The sequence below is a fragment of the Aulonocara sp. 'chitande type north' Nkhata Bay genome, linkage group LG4, assembly GCF_057382095.1.
Source record: "Aulonocara sp. 'chitande type north' Nkhata Bay isolate Kocher_YH1m ecotype deep benthic linkage group LG4, A_spYH_male_GT1.1, whole genome shotgun sequence".
In the NCBI taxonomy this organism is placed as follows: domain Eukaryota; kingdom Metazoa; phylum Chordata; class Actinopteri; order Cichliformes; family Cichlidae; genus Aulonocara; species Aulonocara sp. 'chitande type north' Nkhata Bay.
In genome coordinates, this window is record NC_141347.1 from 13,758,042 (window position 1) to 13,776,984 (window position 18,943).

Here is an 18,943-nt window from a genome sequence, read left to right on the forward strand (position 1 = left end):
TGTGTGTGTGTGTGTGTGTGTGTGTGTGTGTGTGTGTGTGTGTGTGTGTGTGTGTGTGTCTAATGCTTGTAGTCTTTAAGGTCTTTCAGGAAGTGTAACACTAACTCTCTGCTCTAACCAGAAGAGCGGAAGGTACCCTAAGCAGTAATAAGTACGTTGGAAAAACAGCTGACAGACTGGTTTTTGTGTTGTTTTTTTTCTTCTCCTGTTTTTTTGACAGCCTACTAATGTTGACAGTCACAGCTTTAACATGAAGTGCTCTTTTTGTTTCACTTCCTGCTTGTCACATGAACCCAGGAGAAATATATTAGTTTACTAATTATATTTCTGAAGTCCTCAGCACTGAAGACACATCCCCAAAAATAGATAACCAGCAAATGTCAAGTTTGGTACTGTTAGAATAAGAGTGGACTTTAACTGCAGCAGTCTTGTCCTGCATGATTACTGATTACTTATTGTACTGAGATACATCTATCTCAGCCTAACTGACCACTGTTATGTATCAAAGTTCAAATGCTGATTTAAAGAGCAGCGACCTTCCCTGCAACGATCACACAATACAGTACAACGCAGAAAAAATCTGAATATGTACAGAACAAAAACATGTAGACTCTTAATAACATATAACATGTAAAGTATGTACTCTGGCCTCAGATTTCCAAAAGACTCTTACAGTTACAAAACTGTTTTAGGATTCGGTAAACGTCCCCTAGCGTCACGCAGAAAAGAGTCTCAACCTAAATCATCTCCCTAAATCATGCCTGCTGATTTAGACTTTTGTCAGGGTCTGTGCTACAGGGGGCCACATAACCTATTCACACTTGCACTTATGCTGGTGCATTATGTGTTAATTACCCTGTGTTAGTGACCTGCTGTTATAGTCGATAGAAATGCAGGGGCTTTTTTCTTTCCTGTCCCCCCCACCTCTCTTTGTTTTGGTCAGTTTTGTTTTTTTGTCAGGGACAAAATTTTTCACTTCTGTTTTTCCACTTCTTTGTACATTTCCTCACGTCCATTCTTTTAGGAATTTACTGACATGTGTGAGTCATTATATATCTATTATTGGCATTATTAGCATCAATATAAGTACAATGGTTGTTATTCTCTCACTGATAAATTCAAAAACTGCTGCAACAAAGGGTAGCTGGAAATGTACAGGAGGAACTGTTACTGAACAGACCAGTCAGTGCAGATGCACGCTGTGTCACCACGACGTGTTGTTGCATTTCTAGGGAGGTACACATCAGGCATACGGTTAAAGTGTAGATTTTCAGAGAGGTTTGCGTGTATGACGTAGCTATGGTGTAGATTTCCCAGTAACACGCTATCTTCCAGCTTAACAGTGGAAATACCAAAGAACCATATGCTGTAAAGTATTTGCACTGATGTTCTGTTGTTTTCTCTTTGCTGCACTACTCAGATCCTCCTGAGCTGCTCTCGAGCTATATAAAAATGTTTTACAAATCCAGCCTCATGACTTAGACTTACAAGCTAACTGGACACCAGAGGCCCGGTGTGAGAAACGCTCCACTATTTAATAAAAATCAAGTTTGAAGAGGAACTAAATCAGTTAACCAGACTTTAAGCAGTTTTTGCTCAGGAGAGTCTGTAGAGTCTGCTAATCAGCAGGTCGGTGCTCAACCCCCGGCTCCTCCAGTCCACATGCGGAAGTGTGCTTGGACAAGATAATGAACTCCAAAGTGCATTGAACAAACCTTGTGTGACTAGGTGAATGAGGCTTCTAGGAAAAGGTGCTTTGAGTGCTCAGATAATATAGAAAAGCACCGTATAAGTACCAGTCTGTAAGCAGACTGTACTACAGGTAGATGTATCTCAGCTCAGTTAGTGACATGTGGCCTTTGCAGACTTTGACAGTTAGATGAATTGTTCTGCATGTGCTGACTTACACAATGAAATAGTTTGAACATATTTTAGAAGTCAAAACTACTCAACTGATAGAAGGTGATCAGTTTTAATCACAAAGACGTATTCAACCAGTAACTGGTCAAACTCTGGACACTCGGTCATTTGCAGAAATGTGCAGAAACATTTGCAATGCTTCACGTCTCTCTGTTAGAGTGCTCACACGCTGTGCTCAGTGATGCTTTTTAATCAGCAACTGCTTCATGGCTTTCCTGTTGTCTTTAACTCATTTAAATTGCTCCATATAATCCAGCTCTGAGGTCTCCATCAGACCTGGACGATCATTTCGGTTTCGGTTTCTCACTGAAATTAACACGTTCTCGAATCATGCAGGAGCAGTCCAGCTTTCTGCATGTGTTTGAGTGTTGTGTTTTTGGTAACTGGCACCTGTAACTGGTGTTGAATGTTCTTTCATCACAGGCATAAGGCACAGTAACACGATTAAGCCAGAGCCCTTATGTTCACGTGTTGTTTTGCTAACTATATTTCAGAACGCATGATTTTTGAAGGTGCTTTGTACTTGACTGATTTAGGGAGGGATGTCTAAGTTATGAGTGCTTTTGTAAAAGATTCGTCCTCTCAGCACAACAGAGACTTAACTCACACATTAACTGAAAAAAAACATGTATTTATTTATTTTTTCAGTGGTCACGTCAGTGCTAAACTCCCTCCGTGCCTTATGCTACCCTCTCAGGCAAACAAACAGCGACGGCCCTGACGCTCTCGAGAAATTTCTCCAAATCTTGTTTACACAAGTAGGCGTTAACCCTACGAGCACGTGGCTCAGCTCAGTCCAAATATAGGGCACGCTCACTCGCAGTGAGCCAAAGTGCTCCACACCAGCATCTGTTACCATGGCAACCAATCTGGTGGCGAGCTCAAAGTTGAGCTCCAGCCCTCTCTCCAGAACAATGTCAGCGATGTAGTTTTTTTTTTTTTTTTTAAATCAGATATCACTGTGCAGCTTGTTGGATAACTTCATATGCTGATAAATGCAGATGTGCGCAGGAGTAGACTGTTGCTTGGTGCTACCGCCTCACTTGTTGCCACGGCAACTTGCCCTGTTTTACCAACTTTTCTTATGTACAGATTTTTGAAAAAGCCACTTTATGGTGGACTGTTTGTCCTCAGTGCTTCACACAGTTTTCTATGAGAATATATATTTTATTACATTTCAGTCATAAGTCATGGTGTATACTCCTGAGTTACTGGTAATTTCAGTTACCTACAGCCACTAAAATTGACAGAGGGTGACAGAAAATGTCACTGCATGGAATTAAACTTCTATATGATATGCCTTTGGTTCACTGATAAATCGTCTCTGTGGATCAAATTTAATTACGCCAGTGAAGCACATATTAATCAAATGTCCATGCAGAAGCGCAAAAGTGACTCACACGTCGTTACCACTGAGCCAATTATATCATGTTGGAAACCCTGTACCTTAAGACATCCAGATGTGTGTGGGGGTTTTAAGCGTTTCCTTCTAATGTCTTTTAGTCACAGCCGAGCACAGAACAACAGAATGAACCTCATTGTCAGTGGAAATATTTAAGTAATTAGGATTCATCTTCTAGAGTTTATTCATATCTCTACATACTTTATGCCAAACAATGATGATCGTCATTCTGCATCAAAGGGGTGGATTAGCAAGCTGATAGATCCATTCATGGGGCCATGCTGGAGTGTCAAATACATGTTGGTATTGGCACAAATATTGACCAATAATAATTAATAGAAAACATTTTTTTAGAAAAAAGTGCAGAAAGCAAAGCTTGGGTTTTTTGTTTTTTAGAAATTTGTCATCATTGATGTCTTAGCTTCATGGTGTTTCTGCAGCACATGTGCAGATCCACAAGAGTGTGGTGAACTGGAGCCTGTCAGCGACAGAGCGAGAGGCAGGGTCACGAGTCAGTCGGACTATCTGAAGAAAACTCACACAGGTGCAGGGAGAAGATCCCAATCCAGAAAGGTCCCAACCAGTCAGCGCCACCAGCCTTCTGCCCTCCTCTGCCGTAATATAACTATTTATGTCAAGAATGTGTTTAAGAATCTTTTCTGCAATAACGTTATGCAGGAGGATTTTTTTTAACAGTGAACTGTGAAATCTTAATACTCCACACCACAGCCATCACATACCCACTTGACTTTTGTGGGTGGAAACAGTCGGCCTGCTGAACAAATAGTATAATAATTGAAATTACCTGAGGTATTTGATTCTGATTGTGTTGATTGTACTAAAATTGCCCACTCTGAATGAGTCAAGCAAGCTAAGAGGACTGAGCTTACCCGTAGCTTACTTGACTCATTTAGAGTGACTTACTCTCTTTGGATGTTAAATAAGTGATGGATTGCCACACAGCACAGCTCATTTATTAGATGTGCATACTGAGGTTGCCTCCTGTGTGTCCTCCCTTCTTCAGGTTGAAGTTCAAGTTCCGCAGGGGTAGCCTTCCTCCCATGATGCCTCTGGAGTTTGTCGGCTGCATCGGTGGCTGTGACGAGATCCTCCGAGAAGTGCTGGACCTGAAATATCTCAGACCAGGGGGAGGTGGTGGTGGTGCAGGAGTTGGAGGAGGGGGTGGAAGAGGAGATGACCCTCATCCTCCACCTCCAAGGCCACCCAGACCTGATCCGTCCAGAACCCGAATCTCTAATCCTCGCCATTCTCTCCCGCCTGTGCCCTCCTGGACCCCACAGCCGACATCTCCACCAGGTGGCCGCAGTATGAGTATAAACGCCAGCAGTGACGCGATCGTGTGCAACTGTGGTCAGGATGCACTCCTCCTGACTGTGCGCAAAGACGGCCCTAATCAAGGCCGGCAGTTTTACAAGTGCAACGCCGGGAGCTGCAACTTCTTTCTTTGGGCAGATCAACCAAGTCAGCAGGGGGCGCCACAGAATCGAGGGCTGCCACCGCCAGCACCGGGGACTTCCCAGCCTCCTAGGCCATCTCTGGGATTCAGAAACACATCTGAAGGAAGCAGAGGGCAGGAAGCGGGTGCACCAGGACATTTGGAACAGGTGATGTGCAACTGCAACGAGGCAGCCGTGACGCGAACGGTGCAGAAGGACGGTCCAAACAAGGGTCGCATGTTCCACACCTGTGGGAAGCCAAGAGAGCAGCAGTGTGGCTTCTTTCAGTGGGCTGATGAGAACGTACCTCCACCAGGTGGGGCTCTCACACACAAATCCTCCTCTGAGCTCCTAATCATAATCCAATGTCAGACCACATACCTCCAACAGGGCTGAAAATTCCCTCTACACATGCACGAGCTGTGTCACTGTTATCTCTTACTTCAATTCAATATGCATTTGTGAAGATATGATGCACATTACACACAAAACAGTGAAGAATGCTTCCTAAAATTCCTGGATCCATACACAGTGACTCATAGTCATCAGTCACTTACACATGAGTTAGGCCCCGCCTCTGATAAAAATGCAAATCTTTCCACAACCTTTTGAGTCATTCGTTTAACAAACAGGCAGACAGAAAAAACAAACAGTCTGAACCAATCACGTAACTTCTTTGGCTCAGGTAGTGAAAAGGAAAAGTATGTAATTAGTTAGATTACTTTGTTAAATGGGCATAAAATTAATTCTCATCTTTATTTCCTTTAACAAGTATGGACAAACACATTCCTGGCAGGACAAATAGTTGAACAAGTGTTTCTAGCAGCTGCTTGATTTTCAGGGAAATCTCGTCACAAACTTCCTAACAGAACTGCTTTATTGTTACAACGTATGGAGTCACCAGCTCTATTGAGGTCATTGCTATTGAGCCTGGGCTTTGACGTGGATGCGCTGCGGATATACTGCCTTTGTATTGGCTTCACCTGAAACACATATTATGCGTAGGAACGAGTGAGTCACAAGGACAACATGAGGATGAGCTCATTTTCAGATTGTGTTTTGCCTTCACTGTGAACCTTTATCAACAAGTTGGTCTCATATGGATAGCATCTACAAACTACACGTATCTTTTTTCCAAAACATAAATACAGCCTAAAAATAGAAAACTAGTTTGACTTATGTTTTGGAAGCTGATCTTCGCAGCGCATAGACACTGATCTTATACTGGTGTACCCACTTTCACTGGGTTAAGTCACATGGTTGACATTGGCAGATGTTTGTAAACAACAAATTCAAAATGTCTCTAATATGACCATATTACGAGACAAATGTTAGAGCCTGACTGATTCATCTGCAGGCTGATATTAACTATGCACTATTATGTCGTTCTTGACAATTATAACAGTCAATAAATGTAAATTAAAGAAATAAAGACGAGGCAGGAGAAGCACCCTTCAGCCACGTTATTAGTGTTGACGTTGCACAGTTTGTCGACCACGTGCACTTTGCAAATCCACTTGCAGTTTCTTAAACTGCTTGTTATCTTAGGTACCTCAACAGTGTATTGAATAACTACACATAACAAATGTCAGGGATCTCTCTTTGTGTTTGGTGTGGCTAAAAAGTAATATCAGCCAAAATATCAGATGATTAAGTAACCAAAATATCGGTATCGATATTAAAAATCCTATATTGATCGGGCTCTAATACTTGTAAATAAATACAGAAGTGTTTTTTTAATAACCTTGGCTCTGTAGATGCCCACATGAACCAATTAAAGCTTTATCTGTAATAACTGAAGCAGTGTGGTTTGATTAAGCATAGTCACCCTTCAAAACACACCGTTATTATCAGGTCCAAATTTCTTTATTCATACTGCAGCGAGAGTTCACATGTGATAAGAAAGTAACACACAGCGAAACATTATCAACAACAAATCATAAAACTGATGCAAGAAGTGATAATGTATACTAATAAAGTATGGACCAATAAAGTATTGACAGGATACTTAGGGAAATCCAGTCGGTGTTCTTTATTGTTACACGCCATCAAAACTTGGCATGAAGACTTTTAGTTTACCAGCTGAAATTTTTTAATCTTCATCTTAATCTTAATTATCTGGTCTTATCTGTCTAGGATAAAAAGGATGGGCATAGTTTTCAGGTCTCAGATTGAACCCAGAGTCAAAGTGCATTCATTAAACCTGTAGTGCTTCTACTGGCCAGCAGGGACTGACTCATTCGGTGGCAGAAGGAAGTCTGAGTACAGAAGTAGATGGAAAAACTGCCAAACTGCTCACTTGATCTACAAAATTTCCTGGATGCGCTCTGTCACATTCCAGTTACTACGTCCACCTTTTATATTCTTTGTGGACATATTCAGGTTTTCAGACCAAGCAATACAAGACTTTCTAATAGATTCTCTGAAAAGATGAGTCATCTCAGTAAAAGCAAGCGTACTTGACATTATAAATGTATTATAGACAGGCATTTGCAGTGTATGCTATTGAGTTTTAGTGGACCTTGACTGCAGTGATTTGGCTGTAAAATTCTACAAAAGTTCTACAAAGCACATTATGTTTGTTTAAGAAAAAAAAGGATATTATGCTCACCATTTGATGGTAAAAAAGAAAGTACTGTCACAACTCACGAACACAGAGACCTTGAGGCATCAACATGACATGTACCTGCAGTCCCAACATGCTGAAAAAAATTCTTTGGTACTTTCTATGCTATAACTGGTAACTTTGACTCTTTTAACTCTGATCTCTGTTTCCCCGTGTCAGGTGGTTTTGGTGGTGGATTTTATAGTGATGGAGACGGCGGGAGGAAGGGAAGGAAGATGATGGGAGGTCCGAGTGCTAACAGACCCCCTGCTGCTAAGAAACCTCGCACCTGTGGCATCTGCCACATGCCAGGACACACCCGAGTCACCTGTCCTCAGCGATGACCGCTGTCTGTGACTGAAGCCACCCCATAATTGGGCAGAGTTAATGAAGTCTGTGACTTCAGTTTTAAATTTTAAACAACTTGGACTATACATAGAGTGGGGCATCTGCAAAGCAACTGGGTCAACAGGATAAGTGTGTGCAAAACAGAAAGTGTTCCACCCACATGTGTTGGCCAAACCAATACCAGAAGTGCCCAACAGCAGCATAAACTGCAGCTTTTCTTTTTGTTTTCACTCAGCACCGATGCCTCAGCTGTACTCAGATCAGTTCCAGATGAGCGACTCTTCTGTGGGGCTTGGGAGGACAAATAAGGTCAAGCTAATATTGAAGTGTAAAACAAACCAATCAGAACTGTACACGATCCATGTATGCTGGAGAGCACACATAAAATAAACTCTGAGACAAACGCTGAAGTGCTGAACTAGTTTTATTACTCGCGTTTGTAACCACAGCAACCTGAAAGCGCTTAGCAAGTTATTGAAAATTTGCTCACATGGCCTTGGATCAACCGATCCTCCACTCCACTGTCTTTTTCTGCTTTTTACAATCTCGAAATCCTAACTAAAATCCTGTATATTTCTGACTCAGGAGCAACGCCATCTCTGACAAATGAACTTCATTTTAAAAGACGGCGTGCATGCCGGTCAAGACTAATCGGCCAAATGTATTGATATCTGAATATTTTCATGTATCGATTTATGGAGGTGGAAGAAAAAGGCGGGGGAAAAAAATTGTTTTTACACTGCAAAGGTTGGACTGGTCATCTGATGTTCGCACTGATAAAAGTTAATAAACTCATTTTAACATTTTATAGTACATTGAATCTCTGCAGTCATGACAGAGGGAACTTTTGGTTTCGCTTGGAGTGTTCGGGGTTTTCCATTAGCTTTAGCTTTTGCTTTTATTTTGAGTCTGTTGTTTGCTTCTCTTTGTTCATTTACTTTTGGTTTTGAGTCTTAAACTTTCAGTCGGCCCTACTTTGGAAACGAAACAAAATTTATGACTAAGCAGAGCATGCATGAATGAAAACAGACTTGCTCTGGCCTGAAATACTCCGATGCATAAGTAAAGTAGGAATAGAGTCAACCAAATCTAAAAAAAGTTCCCCACAACATCTCTCAGTATGTAACTTTCATATCCAATAACACTTATGAAGCCATGCAAAATCTTTCCTTCATGAAGACTTTTACAGGTACATTAAAGGATCTCATAATTGTAATGAATGTGCTTTTTTTTTTTTTTTTTTTTTTACCCCCAATAATTTTGAGCCCGTGAAAGTGCACCTTTAATTTAATGCAGTCACATTCAGTTTGTACCAAGCACATTTTTCATTAATGATTATATAAATGACTACGTCTTTGCTTTTATATATTTCTGTTGCACTTGCTTCATGTTTGTGAGTTTTTTGTGTATTAATAAAATAAAATATAGTCTTTCTGTGTTAAAAAAATAATTGTAACACAGAGGGAGTGCGAGCATATTTCATACAGTTATTTTTGATAATATAGCCATACTAAGGCCTGTAGCTCAGACTGTATGTTGCGTAATAGTCTGAAGGTAAGATTTGCATGACTTCTTTCAAATCACTCCGTGATTTTTCACGGGATGAACCGTAGTGTGCAAAAACACTCGAGTACACAGACGTAGTCAAAATTTCTCTGCAACTTTGCAATCTTTCCACCACAAGGCCCGACTACAGAAACGCACACCCATAGGCCTATTTAAAACCAAATGCTGAGCGTAAACAAGTTCTTTCTCCTAAAGTTGTGCAGTTTTGTGTTCCAGGGAAAAGTCTGACCGGTTCCGTCTTCCCATAAATGCCTTTTGCCTTTGTTCCCTTGAAATGCACCCCTTGCGGGTGTAGGACAGGAGAAATAAACCCGTGGATTCCCGGTACTGGGCTGTAAGTTACACTAATGTTTTTCGCTGGTCGTATTCCAGTGAAGCAGCCCTGATTTTACTGGCACGTTTGGTGACTCATATGTGAGTCATAACATGTGGGTGGGAGCGAGCGCTTTGATCCGTCCTGCCGTGTTGTGTTTGCCGCTCCATCCCGACTCCCAAATCCGCTACAGTAGTATCCGGGCAGATAACGAGTCATGTGACCGCCGTATCTCTTCTCTGAATTGCAGGAATGACCTCCTACTTACGGGAAAAGAGGCGCATTTATCCCGTATTTCAGACTGATAGGTGTACTCTTCCCTATAGGACCATAAAGAACAGGCGGTCAGATCACCAGAGCTTTATGGACTTTACCGGAACTAAAACACCACAGCGCTCTGTGCAAACTCACTGCTGGTTATTAAAGCGCCCGTGTGGAAATACTCACTGCACAAAATCAGATTAAAAGGGCACTCTGCCACTTTTACAAGTTCTTCTGCTCAAAAAACTCTGACAGAATAGCTTCAGTGAGGTCATCATTATATCATCAGGGGCATCTTGGCGTAGATTTAAATTTTTAAATTGTGTGTGCAGCTAAAAATTGAAAGTTTTTAAGGCACAGCCACTGACCAGGGAAGGAAGTAATAATTAAAACACTGAGTCATGGTAAAGATATTAATCTAATCACAATCTAGCTTTCATGCTCCCAGTCAATATAAACTGGGGTGACTGACTTTGGTTCTTATAATGATGGTGATCATGCAGTAGTTCTTAAATCAAAGGATGAGGATGTATATTCTCTGCTGTTTGGACCAGTAAATGATCTTTGTTTTAAGTAAACAGTGAGTACGGAATTAATTCTAAATGTTAAAACGTGTTAATATTTCTGTCACTCTTCATGTAACCATATAATCTGATAACCTTTCAGTTCTTAACAGTTTATTAATGCTTAATAAGGTCACTGTAAATTACTGCATTTCATACTCCTGCAAACTTCTCATAACCACTTTTCACAATCTCATCAGGTTGTTACAATATGTTACAGCTACTTTTTAAAATGCTTTCCATTGATGTTGTGTTAAATAAGTAAAGTGTGGCCAATTTCAGACGGGTTTTTTTTTATTATCTTTCAGGCACTCAAAACCTAAACACATTCCAGCATAACAGTGCTGTTATTTGTGAGTCTTCACTAAAATAACATGACAACAAAACTTTAAAATAATCGTCTTTTATCATCACAACAAGTCACAGATTACTTGTTTAGTCTGCCTGACTCTGCTCAGATCAGCAGGTTGTTCTTTGTAGCTTTAGGTCCAAACACGTGGTGAACACAATCCAACACTCATAACACGGTGAAAGGTGTGTCTCTCATCTCGCCGTTATGTTTTCATTCTGCATTTTTAGCCGTTACAAATGCCGATACTGACATATCAGCAAATATCGTCTATAAATCAGCCCCGCCCAAATGCTGGATTAGCCCCGCCCTAAATGAGCAATAGAAACAAGCTGCAATAGGATGATTTCACATGTTTACAAGTTCTGGATCATTTCAAGCTTCTCTTGACTGAAAAATACACTTGACATTTTTAAATTGTCTGTTGTTAGTATGTTGTGCGTGTAAGGTAATAACATTCACATCTGTCCTGTGTTTTCACAGCAGTTTGTTGCTTCATATCTCGGAGGCTACATTTAAACATGCACACAACAGTGTCATTGGATTAACATGTTTATATAATCTCAAAACTGGGAGGTCAAAGGTCGACAAGTTCAGCTCATTCTTCATCCTTGAAGTGTTTGTCAACTCCTCCTGCTGTGTCATCATCATCATCATCATCATCCAGCTTTTCAGTTGTTGCCGTGGAAACAGTTGCCATGGCACCCAATGCGTAAGTGATGCAAGTGCTCCAGGTGCAGAGAGAGCGTGGACCACAGGCCGTGTGGATGAATTGTGTTTGTGTGGAGTTACAAAGAGGTTTTTTTTTCTTTTCTGTAAACTGATCCACACCAACCTCAATGAAAGACAGTAGGAATTTGGCTCTGGGCCCTTTTTCCACAATACTTGTGCCACCTTTATGAGCTGTTCTCACCTGGGGGCTGGGTGAATAGATGCTCAGGTATAAAGTTTGAAAAGTGCGTGAGATCACACTGTTAAACAACATCTTTTTTTTCTTTTTCCTTGATCGCATGAGCAGTTATTATTTAATCGCTGAGACCTTCATCTTAGTTATAGTCAGCTGTATTTCCAGCTCTCCTCTCTGCAGAGAGGTTGCTTAGCATTCAGGATGTAAAATTAAGACTTTCTGTCAGTGTTTAGCTCTTTCGTTCCATATTTGGATCAAACGTGGTTGAAGGGGTGGACGTTTCCACGGGAGAGGGAGAGAGAGAAGCTTTCATTTCCATTGCAGATTCTGATCTTTGCTGAGCTTTACTTCTGTTACATAAAAATACATAGAGCTCATATTGTTTCATGCTCAGGCTGGAGTCCAGTGGTGCATCTAAGGACTTGTGAAAGTGGGAAAATTAAAAAACAATAAATCCCTAAAAGTCATATTATGATCTTAGACCAGACTGACATAGTGTCTTTGTAGTTTTCAGTGAGTGAACTTTTTAGCTTTTTGGTGCAGAGCTTGATGGAAAGATTGATAGCATCTACACACTACATGTGTACCTTTGCTACTGGGGGGGTGGAGGTGGTTGACAATATTTTGTTAGCCTTGTTCAGAAGAATCCTACCTTCTTCCTCCTTTTTCTGCATTAATGCGAAATTAAGTTGATGAGCCAAACAAAACTGAGAATCTGGCTTTAACATTTTCAGAAAACTGGATGCTATGGAAGCTCTGTTTCTACAATAGGGGGGCCATGGAGGGTGGAATCAATCACAACAATTGGGTTATAAATTAATGTAATTCTTAAGTGTTTTTAAACACCTTTTAAATGGTAGAAATACAAAAAAAAATGCTTATTTATATAATAAATTCGCGATTTAAGTAAGTTTCTACAGGAAGCTACACATTTTAAGCTTAACATAGTCAGCTATGTTAAAAAAAATCATGTTTAATTTAGAAAAAAAATTCAGACAGAGGTAAGTTCAGATTTCGTGTTAGCTATTCTAACACCTGAATAAGTCGAAAGTTCGAGATAGCCAATTTGAAATTTCGCGTTATTGAGTAAAAATCTATTAAATATGGAGTTATTTAATAGAAAATTCCAGACAGTCACCCGAAATTTTGACTTATGAACGACAAAAGCAATAATAATTCATGAGCAAAAAAGCAGCAGCTCCCCTAGCTGTAACCCTTAATAATCCTGTCCTCGTGATCTCTTTCCCTCTGCCCCTCTCCTGCACTCTAGTCTAACTTGCGTGCGCGGCCTCGCGGGTGCGGGCACGTATCTTGGAGGCTCGGCCCCTACGCAACAGTGTGAGAGCGCGCAGGACTTAAAGCTGCTGTTGATGTGTCGCAGATTTTAAATACTGAGAGAGGCAGGCAGCAGGAGCAGGCGTGAAGGGGAAGAAGCGAAGGCAGAAAAACAAGCGAGCATCCGCCGTGACAGTGCGAGGGTTTTCCCCACACATACTCGTCTTTAAATAGTATCTGTTATTAAAATTTTTGCACTGCGACAAAAAACAACAACAAAAAAGCCAACAAAAACAACAACAAAAAAGCCAACAAAAACAACAACAACAACCGAAAAAGCATAGATACCCAGTTCGCGTCCTGCTCAGGATTCAGCGATCAGCGATGGAGCTGTCTTCAATTGGAGACCAAGTGTTTGCAGTGGAGTCGATAACAAATAAGAGGGTGAGAAAGGTAAGAATGAGCACGTAACTCACAGAAAAACTTAATCGCCTGTGTTTGTTTTCCCTCTTGAAGGAGCGCTCTGCTCCGGTTGCCATGCACAAACAAAACCTGGCTACGCACTTTTGTCGCTCCCAAATCCTTCTCCAGCTTTTACGCTAAGACACAACACCGATCTGTTTTCATGCAACTGCGCCAAACTTTAACACTGTTTTAGCGCACGAGTCGCATCCTGTAACCTTCATGTGCAACGGCTGGCGCTGCAGCTGCTGCAGCGTGTTCGTGTTTTGGAGGAGCCTACGCAGTTGTAGTGAAATGTGTGGAGGAAGAAGAAGAAGAAGGGGGGTGTGTGACCTGAAAACAGGTCTGACGGCCAGTAGCTATGCGGGCAGCTGCGCACTTTATTTTCGGTTAGATGGTGAGCGCTGCGTAAATCCGTCGCTGACTCCTTCGTGGTGGTGGCCCATTGATTTTTTGCAGTTGGGGGTGGTGGGGGGATTTGGGGGTGATAATTTGAGCAGCACGAGCGCACTATAATGTAGAAATGCGCTCTCGCATAAGTTTAATAGAGCCTGTAAACAAACACGTTCTTCTCCTGAAAGCGCGCACTGTGCGCACGTCGGAGCTGCTCTTGTTTTGTTTTGTTTTGTTTTTATCTCGTCTTCACTGGGACAAACTGCGAGCATTGATTTTCGAGCTGATAATTTAAAAAGTAAAAAAAGATTTTAATTTTTTTAAGATAAAATTGCGCAGCACCGCGTTGTTTACATGCCCCCGCCTCCCCTCATCTTCACGTGTGGCCCCACCTATACGAGCGGAGGGCTGTTCTAGAACGTCCACGAGAATCGTAGAAACCGGCACCTGCTGTAGCCACGTTCGGTCACGTCATCGCCAGCGAGAGACTAGCTGCAGCCACTCAGCCTCGCTGTCATTGACGTCACCCCTCACAAAAACACCCCTTTAAAAAAAAAAGAAGTAAAAATCCTCGTGACTCTCCCTCTGTCCCTCCCATCCACACTTTAAAGCGACAGCAGCTTGGTTCTGTATGCGCTGGAGCACGTGTTTTGTGTGTGTGCTGCATCATCTCTAAGTGTACACCACCCCCACCCCTCTGTCTCTCCTCAGGGTGCTGTGGAGTATCTATTGAAATGGCAGGGATGGCCCCAAAAGTGAGTAAGCCTTGAGTAATCATCTAGTGACCTCATCCCCCTCATCCGGTGTATATTTATGAGCGTTTATAGAATGTGCTTCTTCATACTAGATAGACTGACATCTTGGGTGTGTGTGTGTGTGCGCTGGCAGGTACAGTACCTGGGAACCAGAGGACAATATTTTGGACCCTCTCCTTGTTCTGGCCTACGAGGAGAAGTGCGTAATTACAGAAACTGTTGTGGTTTTCCTTTCATTCTGTTAGTCACACTTTCATATTCTTGCTTTTGTTTCTGACCTCTCTCTCTCTCTCTCTGTCTGCTTCTTTTCCAGCCGGGAGAAGATAAGAACTCTGACCTATCGCAGGAAAGGTCTTAGACCGAGGAGGCCCATCCTGCGGGTAGCGACACTTACCTTTCCTCTTGTCTCACAAACCTTTGTTGTATCTTCCTTCATTAATCCTAACTGCTGGCCAGGCTTGTTTGTTTAAAGGCAGTTGCACATTTATCCAGGTGATGACTTTTGGTATTTGTGCACACACACAACAAACAAATAAAAAAGATATTAAAGGGGTATTCCATCAATTTAACATTAAGCTTACAAATTTTTGGGATGTAGGAATCCTGGGACTTTTTTCTTCTTAGTTACTTATTGGCCTAAAGTTCCTCTGATGGGAGCGCCTTAGGTTCAGTGTCAAATCACAGACCTTACCATTAGCACCCAACAAACTCTGCCTTCTGCCGCCTGAACCGCCTGACCTGTAACCCTGCTGCTAATGCAACTTGATCTCAAGCTCCAGCCCAATAACCCCAATTACATCACCATGACATCAGCAGGATTATTTTTCAAGCTCGCTTTACTAGCTGAATGGTACTCAAATGTAAGTTTCATGTATAACATTGCCAGAATGCCCCTTTGATTGAAACATTTACTTCTCATAAACACCTGGAAATATAAGGAAACAAAAAAAACCCCAATGCTGTATCATTGTGAACAATACTTTTGTTGTTTTTTCTTCACAGTTCATTATTGTCCAGATGTTTTAACAGTTTAAAACATCAGTTTCTTTACAGAGTGACCCATTAGCGCTGATAATCAATCACTAAGATACAAAACCCCAGCAGAGATCAAGGCGCAATGGCCTCAGTAGTTTTTAAAAGACATGTTTCTAAAGCGAGGGGTGTGACCCCCGAATGGTCGTTGCTTTCACTGTGTCATTATCACTTCAGTCGTTAAAGGTGCAATTTGTAAGAGTTGCTGTCAAGCTTTGTCCCACACGTGGATATCAGAGCATCACAAATTAGCCAAGTCAAGCTCTTGATATCACCATGACGATGAGGACCAGAGAGGGTCCTTAAAAGAAAATCATGCATTAACGCTTGGACAGAGTCACAGACTGTGTGCACTGTGCAGTGCTCCTTCTTTGGACCGACACAGTATGCATGCAACACTAACTCACTGCTGCCTGTTGTGGTAAATAGGTGGTACTTTTAAAAAAGGCAAGCCGGGCATAGCTGGTTTGGAATTTGCATTTTGCACCTTTAAGCTCCATTTACTTGTTTTTGAAGCGAGTTTAGAACAGTTCTGGTGTTTCGTGAGATGATGACTGTTTCCATTACTTGTATCAAACTGCAGTAAATCTGTAAATATACATCTTTTAATCTGATTTTAATGGCAGATATTGGCACATTTTCTGTACTTATAAATACGGTATTCACAGCAGCAGGATTGTTTTATTTATTTATGTATTTATTTTTTGGTTAGTATTCCACCATCCTAGCTAATCCTAGCTAAAACCATCCTGTCAACCAATTTCTGCAGAATTAAGACATTTCTAAAAAACAAAAATAAAACAAAGGTGTTAAACATGCTAAACAGCTAATGTTTGCAGTTTGGATAGTGGTGTTGGCTGCAGAAGTAAACTGAATATCACAGCATTTTCTTTACGACTACATTTCCCATACACGTGCTGTCTGTCAAAAATGAAATGCATCCTATGTTTCCACTGTAAGTAACTCAAAAGGCAGAACTGTATTTGCTTCCTGCTTGTGTGCGCAGTCATACAGCTTCTGACCTGCCACCATCTCTGCTCTCCCCCAGAATGTCTTTGCCATGGACCTCCGCAGCGCTCACAAGATGACGGAGAAGCCTCCGCCCCGCATTCGCCTCTCCCTCACCCGCTCCATGAGCACAGACGTGGACCACGTTGAGCACGGCAGCATGTACCAGCGCCAGGTGAGGAGGAATGGCTGGCAGAGGGTGGCCAAAGGAGGGCGAGATGGCAAACGTATGCATCTGCAGAAGAAGAAGATGGAGCCCATGGAGGAGGACTGGGGCGGCACCAGTGAAGAAGAGAAGTCTGAGAGCACCATGGGGGAGAGATGTGAAGGCAGTTTATATGGTTGGTTTGTCAAGCTGATAACAAAACGCAGTAGCCCCACCATGACCTTTGACCCTTAAAAATGAACAAGATGTGTCACCATCTCTTTTCAGGCCTGTCAGAGTGCAGCTCACCTGCTTTGCTCGAGCAACATGACCTGGAGCTGCAGGTGGGGGAGAAGTTGGGTGGTGACCTGATGCCGGTAAGCTCGCACACGTGGATCGACATCATGGGCGAGTGCGATTCGACACCGAAGCCAATGCTTGTGCGCAGCCAATCAAAGGACAGCACCTCTGCATCTGAGGCCAGACTGGGCGATGCAGTTTCTGTGAGTGACAGGTCAGATTCGGACAGAGGAGAGGAGGGCTGGGAGTCAGGCCCGGAGAGAAGCAATGCAACCTCAGTGATAGTGAGCATTCGGGGGAGCAGGGGGACGGCAGGTGACGCCGCTACCGTCTGCTCCCTGGCTGAGGTGAGGAAGGAGGAAGCGAGAGGCGACGATTCGATCGTCGCCCCAGAGACTGCTTCCCCAACAGCAGATCAGCCGAAGACCGTCATCTTGACAAAAGTGACTATAAACTCTGTGACGGTGACGTTTAAAGAAGCGAGGGTGGCCGAAGGCTTCTTTAAGGGCTACTGAACAAGGGTGACGAGTGGCACCGAGAGCTCAGAATAACCATAATTAGACTTGCCACTCATTTTGTACATGTAAAACGGTCACGTATGTAAGATAACTCTACATGTTTACAAAGCTACATTCATTTCCCGCTGAGTTTGGTGAAGAAATGTTTGCCTTTGCATAAAAAGTGAGTGGTAATTTTATTATTGTGGCTCATTTATTAGATGTGATAGGAAGCCTGAGGCCCTTAAAAAAGTGCTCAAATTATCCATAAGAATCCAGCAGACTAAATAGGTCTCTGGCTGGTTTCTTCCCCGGGGCCGCTGGGTTTACCGAGAGTGAGACACACGTGAGACAGCAGCCTGAAACGATGCAGTTCAGATAACTACTCAGATGCAGCTACTTTTCTCAGTGCTTTCCAGCAAGACATCGGTCTCACACTCAGATCGGTTCTCGGGGCCCGTTTTCAGTCGCTCCTCTTTCTTACAAATGATTTTGTAAAGATGTTTCTTTTGTCATTTAATTATTTTTTTTAGTATTTGCACAGAGCTAACCGCATGCCCTGTCAGTCTGTGCCACACATGCTCAAAGCCCTGTCCTGTGCTTTGTTGAAGAGGTTTATTTCTGTCACAAAAGCAAGAAAAAAAACAAAAAAACAAAGCCAGAGAATTAATGCCTGTCGCTTAGATGAAGTTCTGCGCTTCAAGGAGGATGGATGCACAAAAACAAGTACTCAGCCGTGTTCGCCCTTTGTCTGTCCCTTTATTTTTCAAGTATGAAATGCTACCTGGTTCTATTTTTGTATTACCATTTGATAGTCCACTCTCTTCACTAGCCTTTGTGCATATCAAAACAGGAGGTGTCGTTTTACTCAGCTGCTGTGTAGGTAATGTGCAAATGAAAGCAAGTGTACATTCAGCCGGACCGTAGTGCGCTTTTATTTATTGCATGTCACACGTATAAGCTAAACTAACTTATGTCACTCGGTGTGTCCAAACAAGTCTCTTTCTCTCTGATAAACATGAAATGTCAAAGATGTCTTCTCTCTTAAAAAATACATTTTTACTTTGACTCTATTTCCAATAAATGTGTACAACAGTAGCTGCCGCCTGGAGTGTGCTTAGAGGGGGTGGGTATAAAGACATGTTTCTGTGTTACCTTTCTGAAAGAGATGACGAAGCCAGTCATGAAACACAGATGTATCCAAATTTATTTATTCATTTCTTGGGAAGGTTTTTGGTTTTTTTTGTTGTTGTTTTTTTGACAATGAACCTTCTTTGTTGTAGTTTTGCTTTAGTGCCTCGTGATGAGAGATTTGTTTCAAACCCACTATCGAAACCTAACAACCAACTGACGAGCAGTTTCACGCCCTTGTCGTGTCATGATAA

General features: G+C 42.1%; 2 protein-coding genes across 4 annotated transcripts in view; both read left to right on the forward strand.

The window, feature by feature from the left end:
* Window positions 1–9,719, forward strand: part of top3a (DNA topoisomerase III alpha) — a 37,178-nt gene extending 27,459 nt beyond the window's left edge. For 2 of the 3 annotated variants that reach the window (XM_086288591.1, XM_086288590.1), the window contains exons 18-19: window positions 4,347–5,095; window positions 7,565–9,718. In XM_086288591.1, the coding sequence (XP_086144717.1) occupies window positions 4,347–5,095; window positions 7,565–7,728 (913 nt within the window). In that variant the 3' untranslated portion in view covers window positions 7,729–9,718. Of the gene's footprint in view, window positions 1–4,346; window positions 5,096–7,564 lie in introns of all 3 variants that reach the window. The other variant, XM_086288589.1, reaches the window with a different exon arrangement.
* A 3,339-nt stretch (window positions 9,720–13,058) lies between these two features.
* Window positions 13,059–18,656, forward strand: cbx7a (chromobox homolog 7a). The gene is made up of 6 exons (XM_086288595.1): window positions 13,059–13,419; window positions 14,533–14,576; window positions 14,710–14,775; window positions 14,890–14,956; window positions 16,657–16,957; window positions 17,050–18,656. Exons 1-6 carry the CDS (start codon window positions 13,351–13,353, stop codon window positions 17,574–17,576), a joined length of 1,074 nt encoding a protein of 357 aa, XP_086144721.1. The 5' UTR covers window positions 13,059–13,350; the 3' UTR covers window positions 17,577–18,656.
* The last annotated feature ends 287 nt before the right edge of the window (window positions 18,657–18,943 follow it).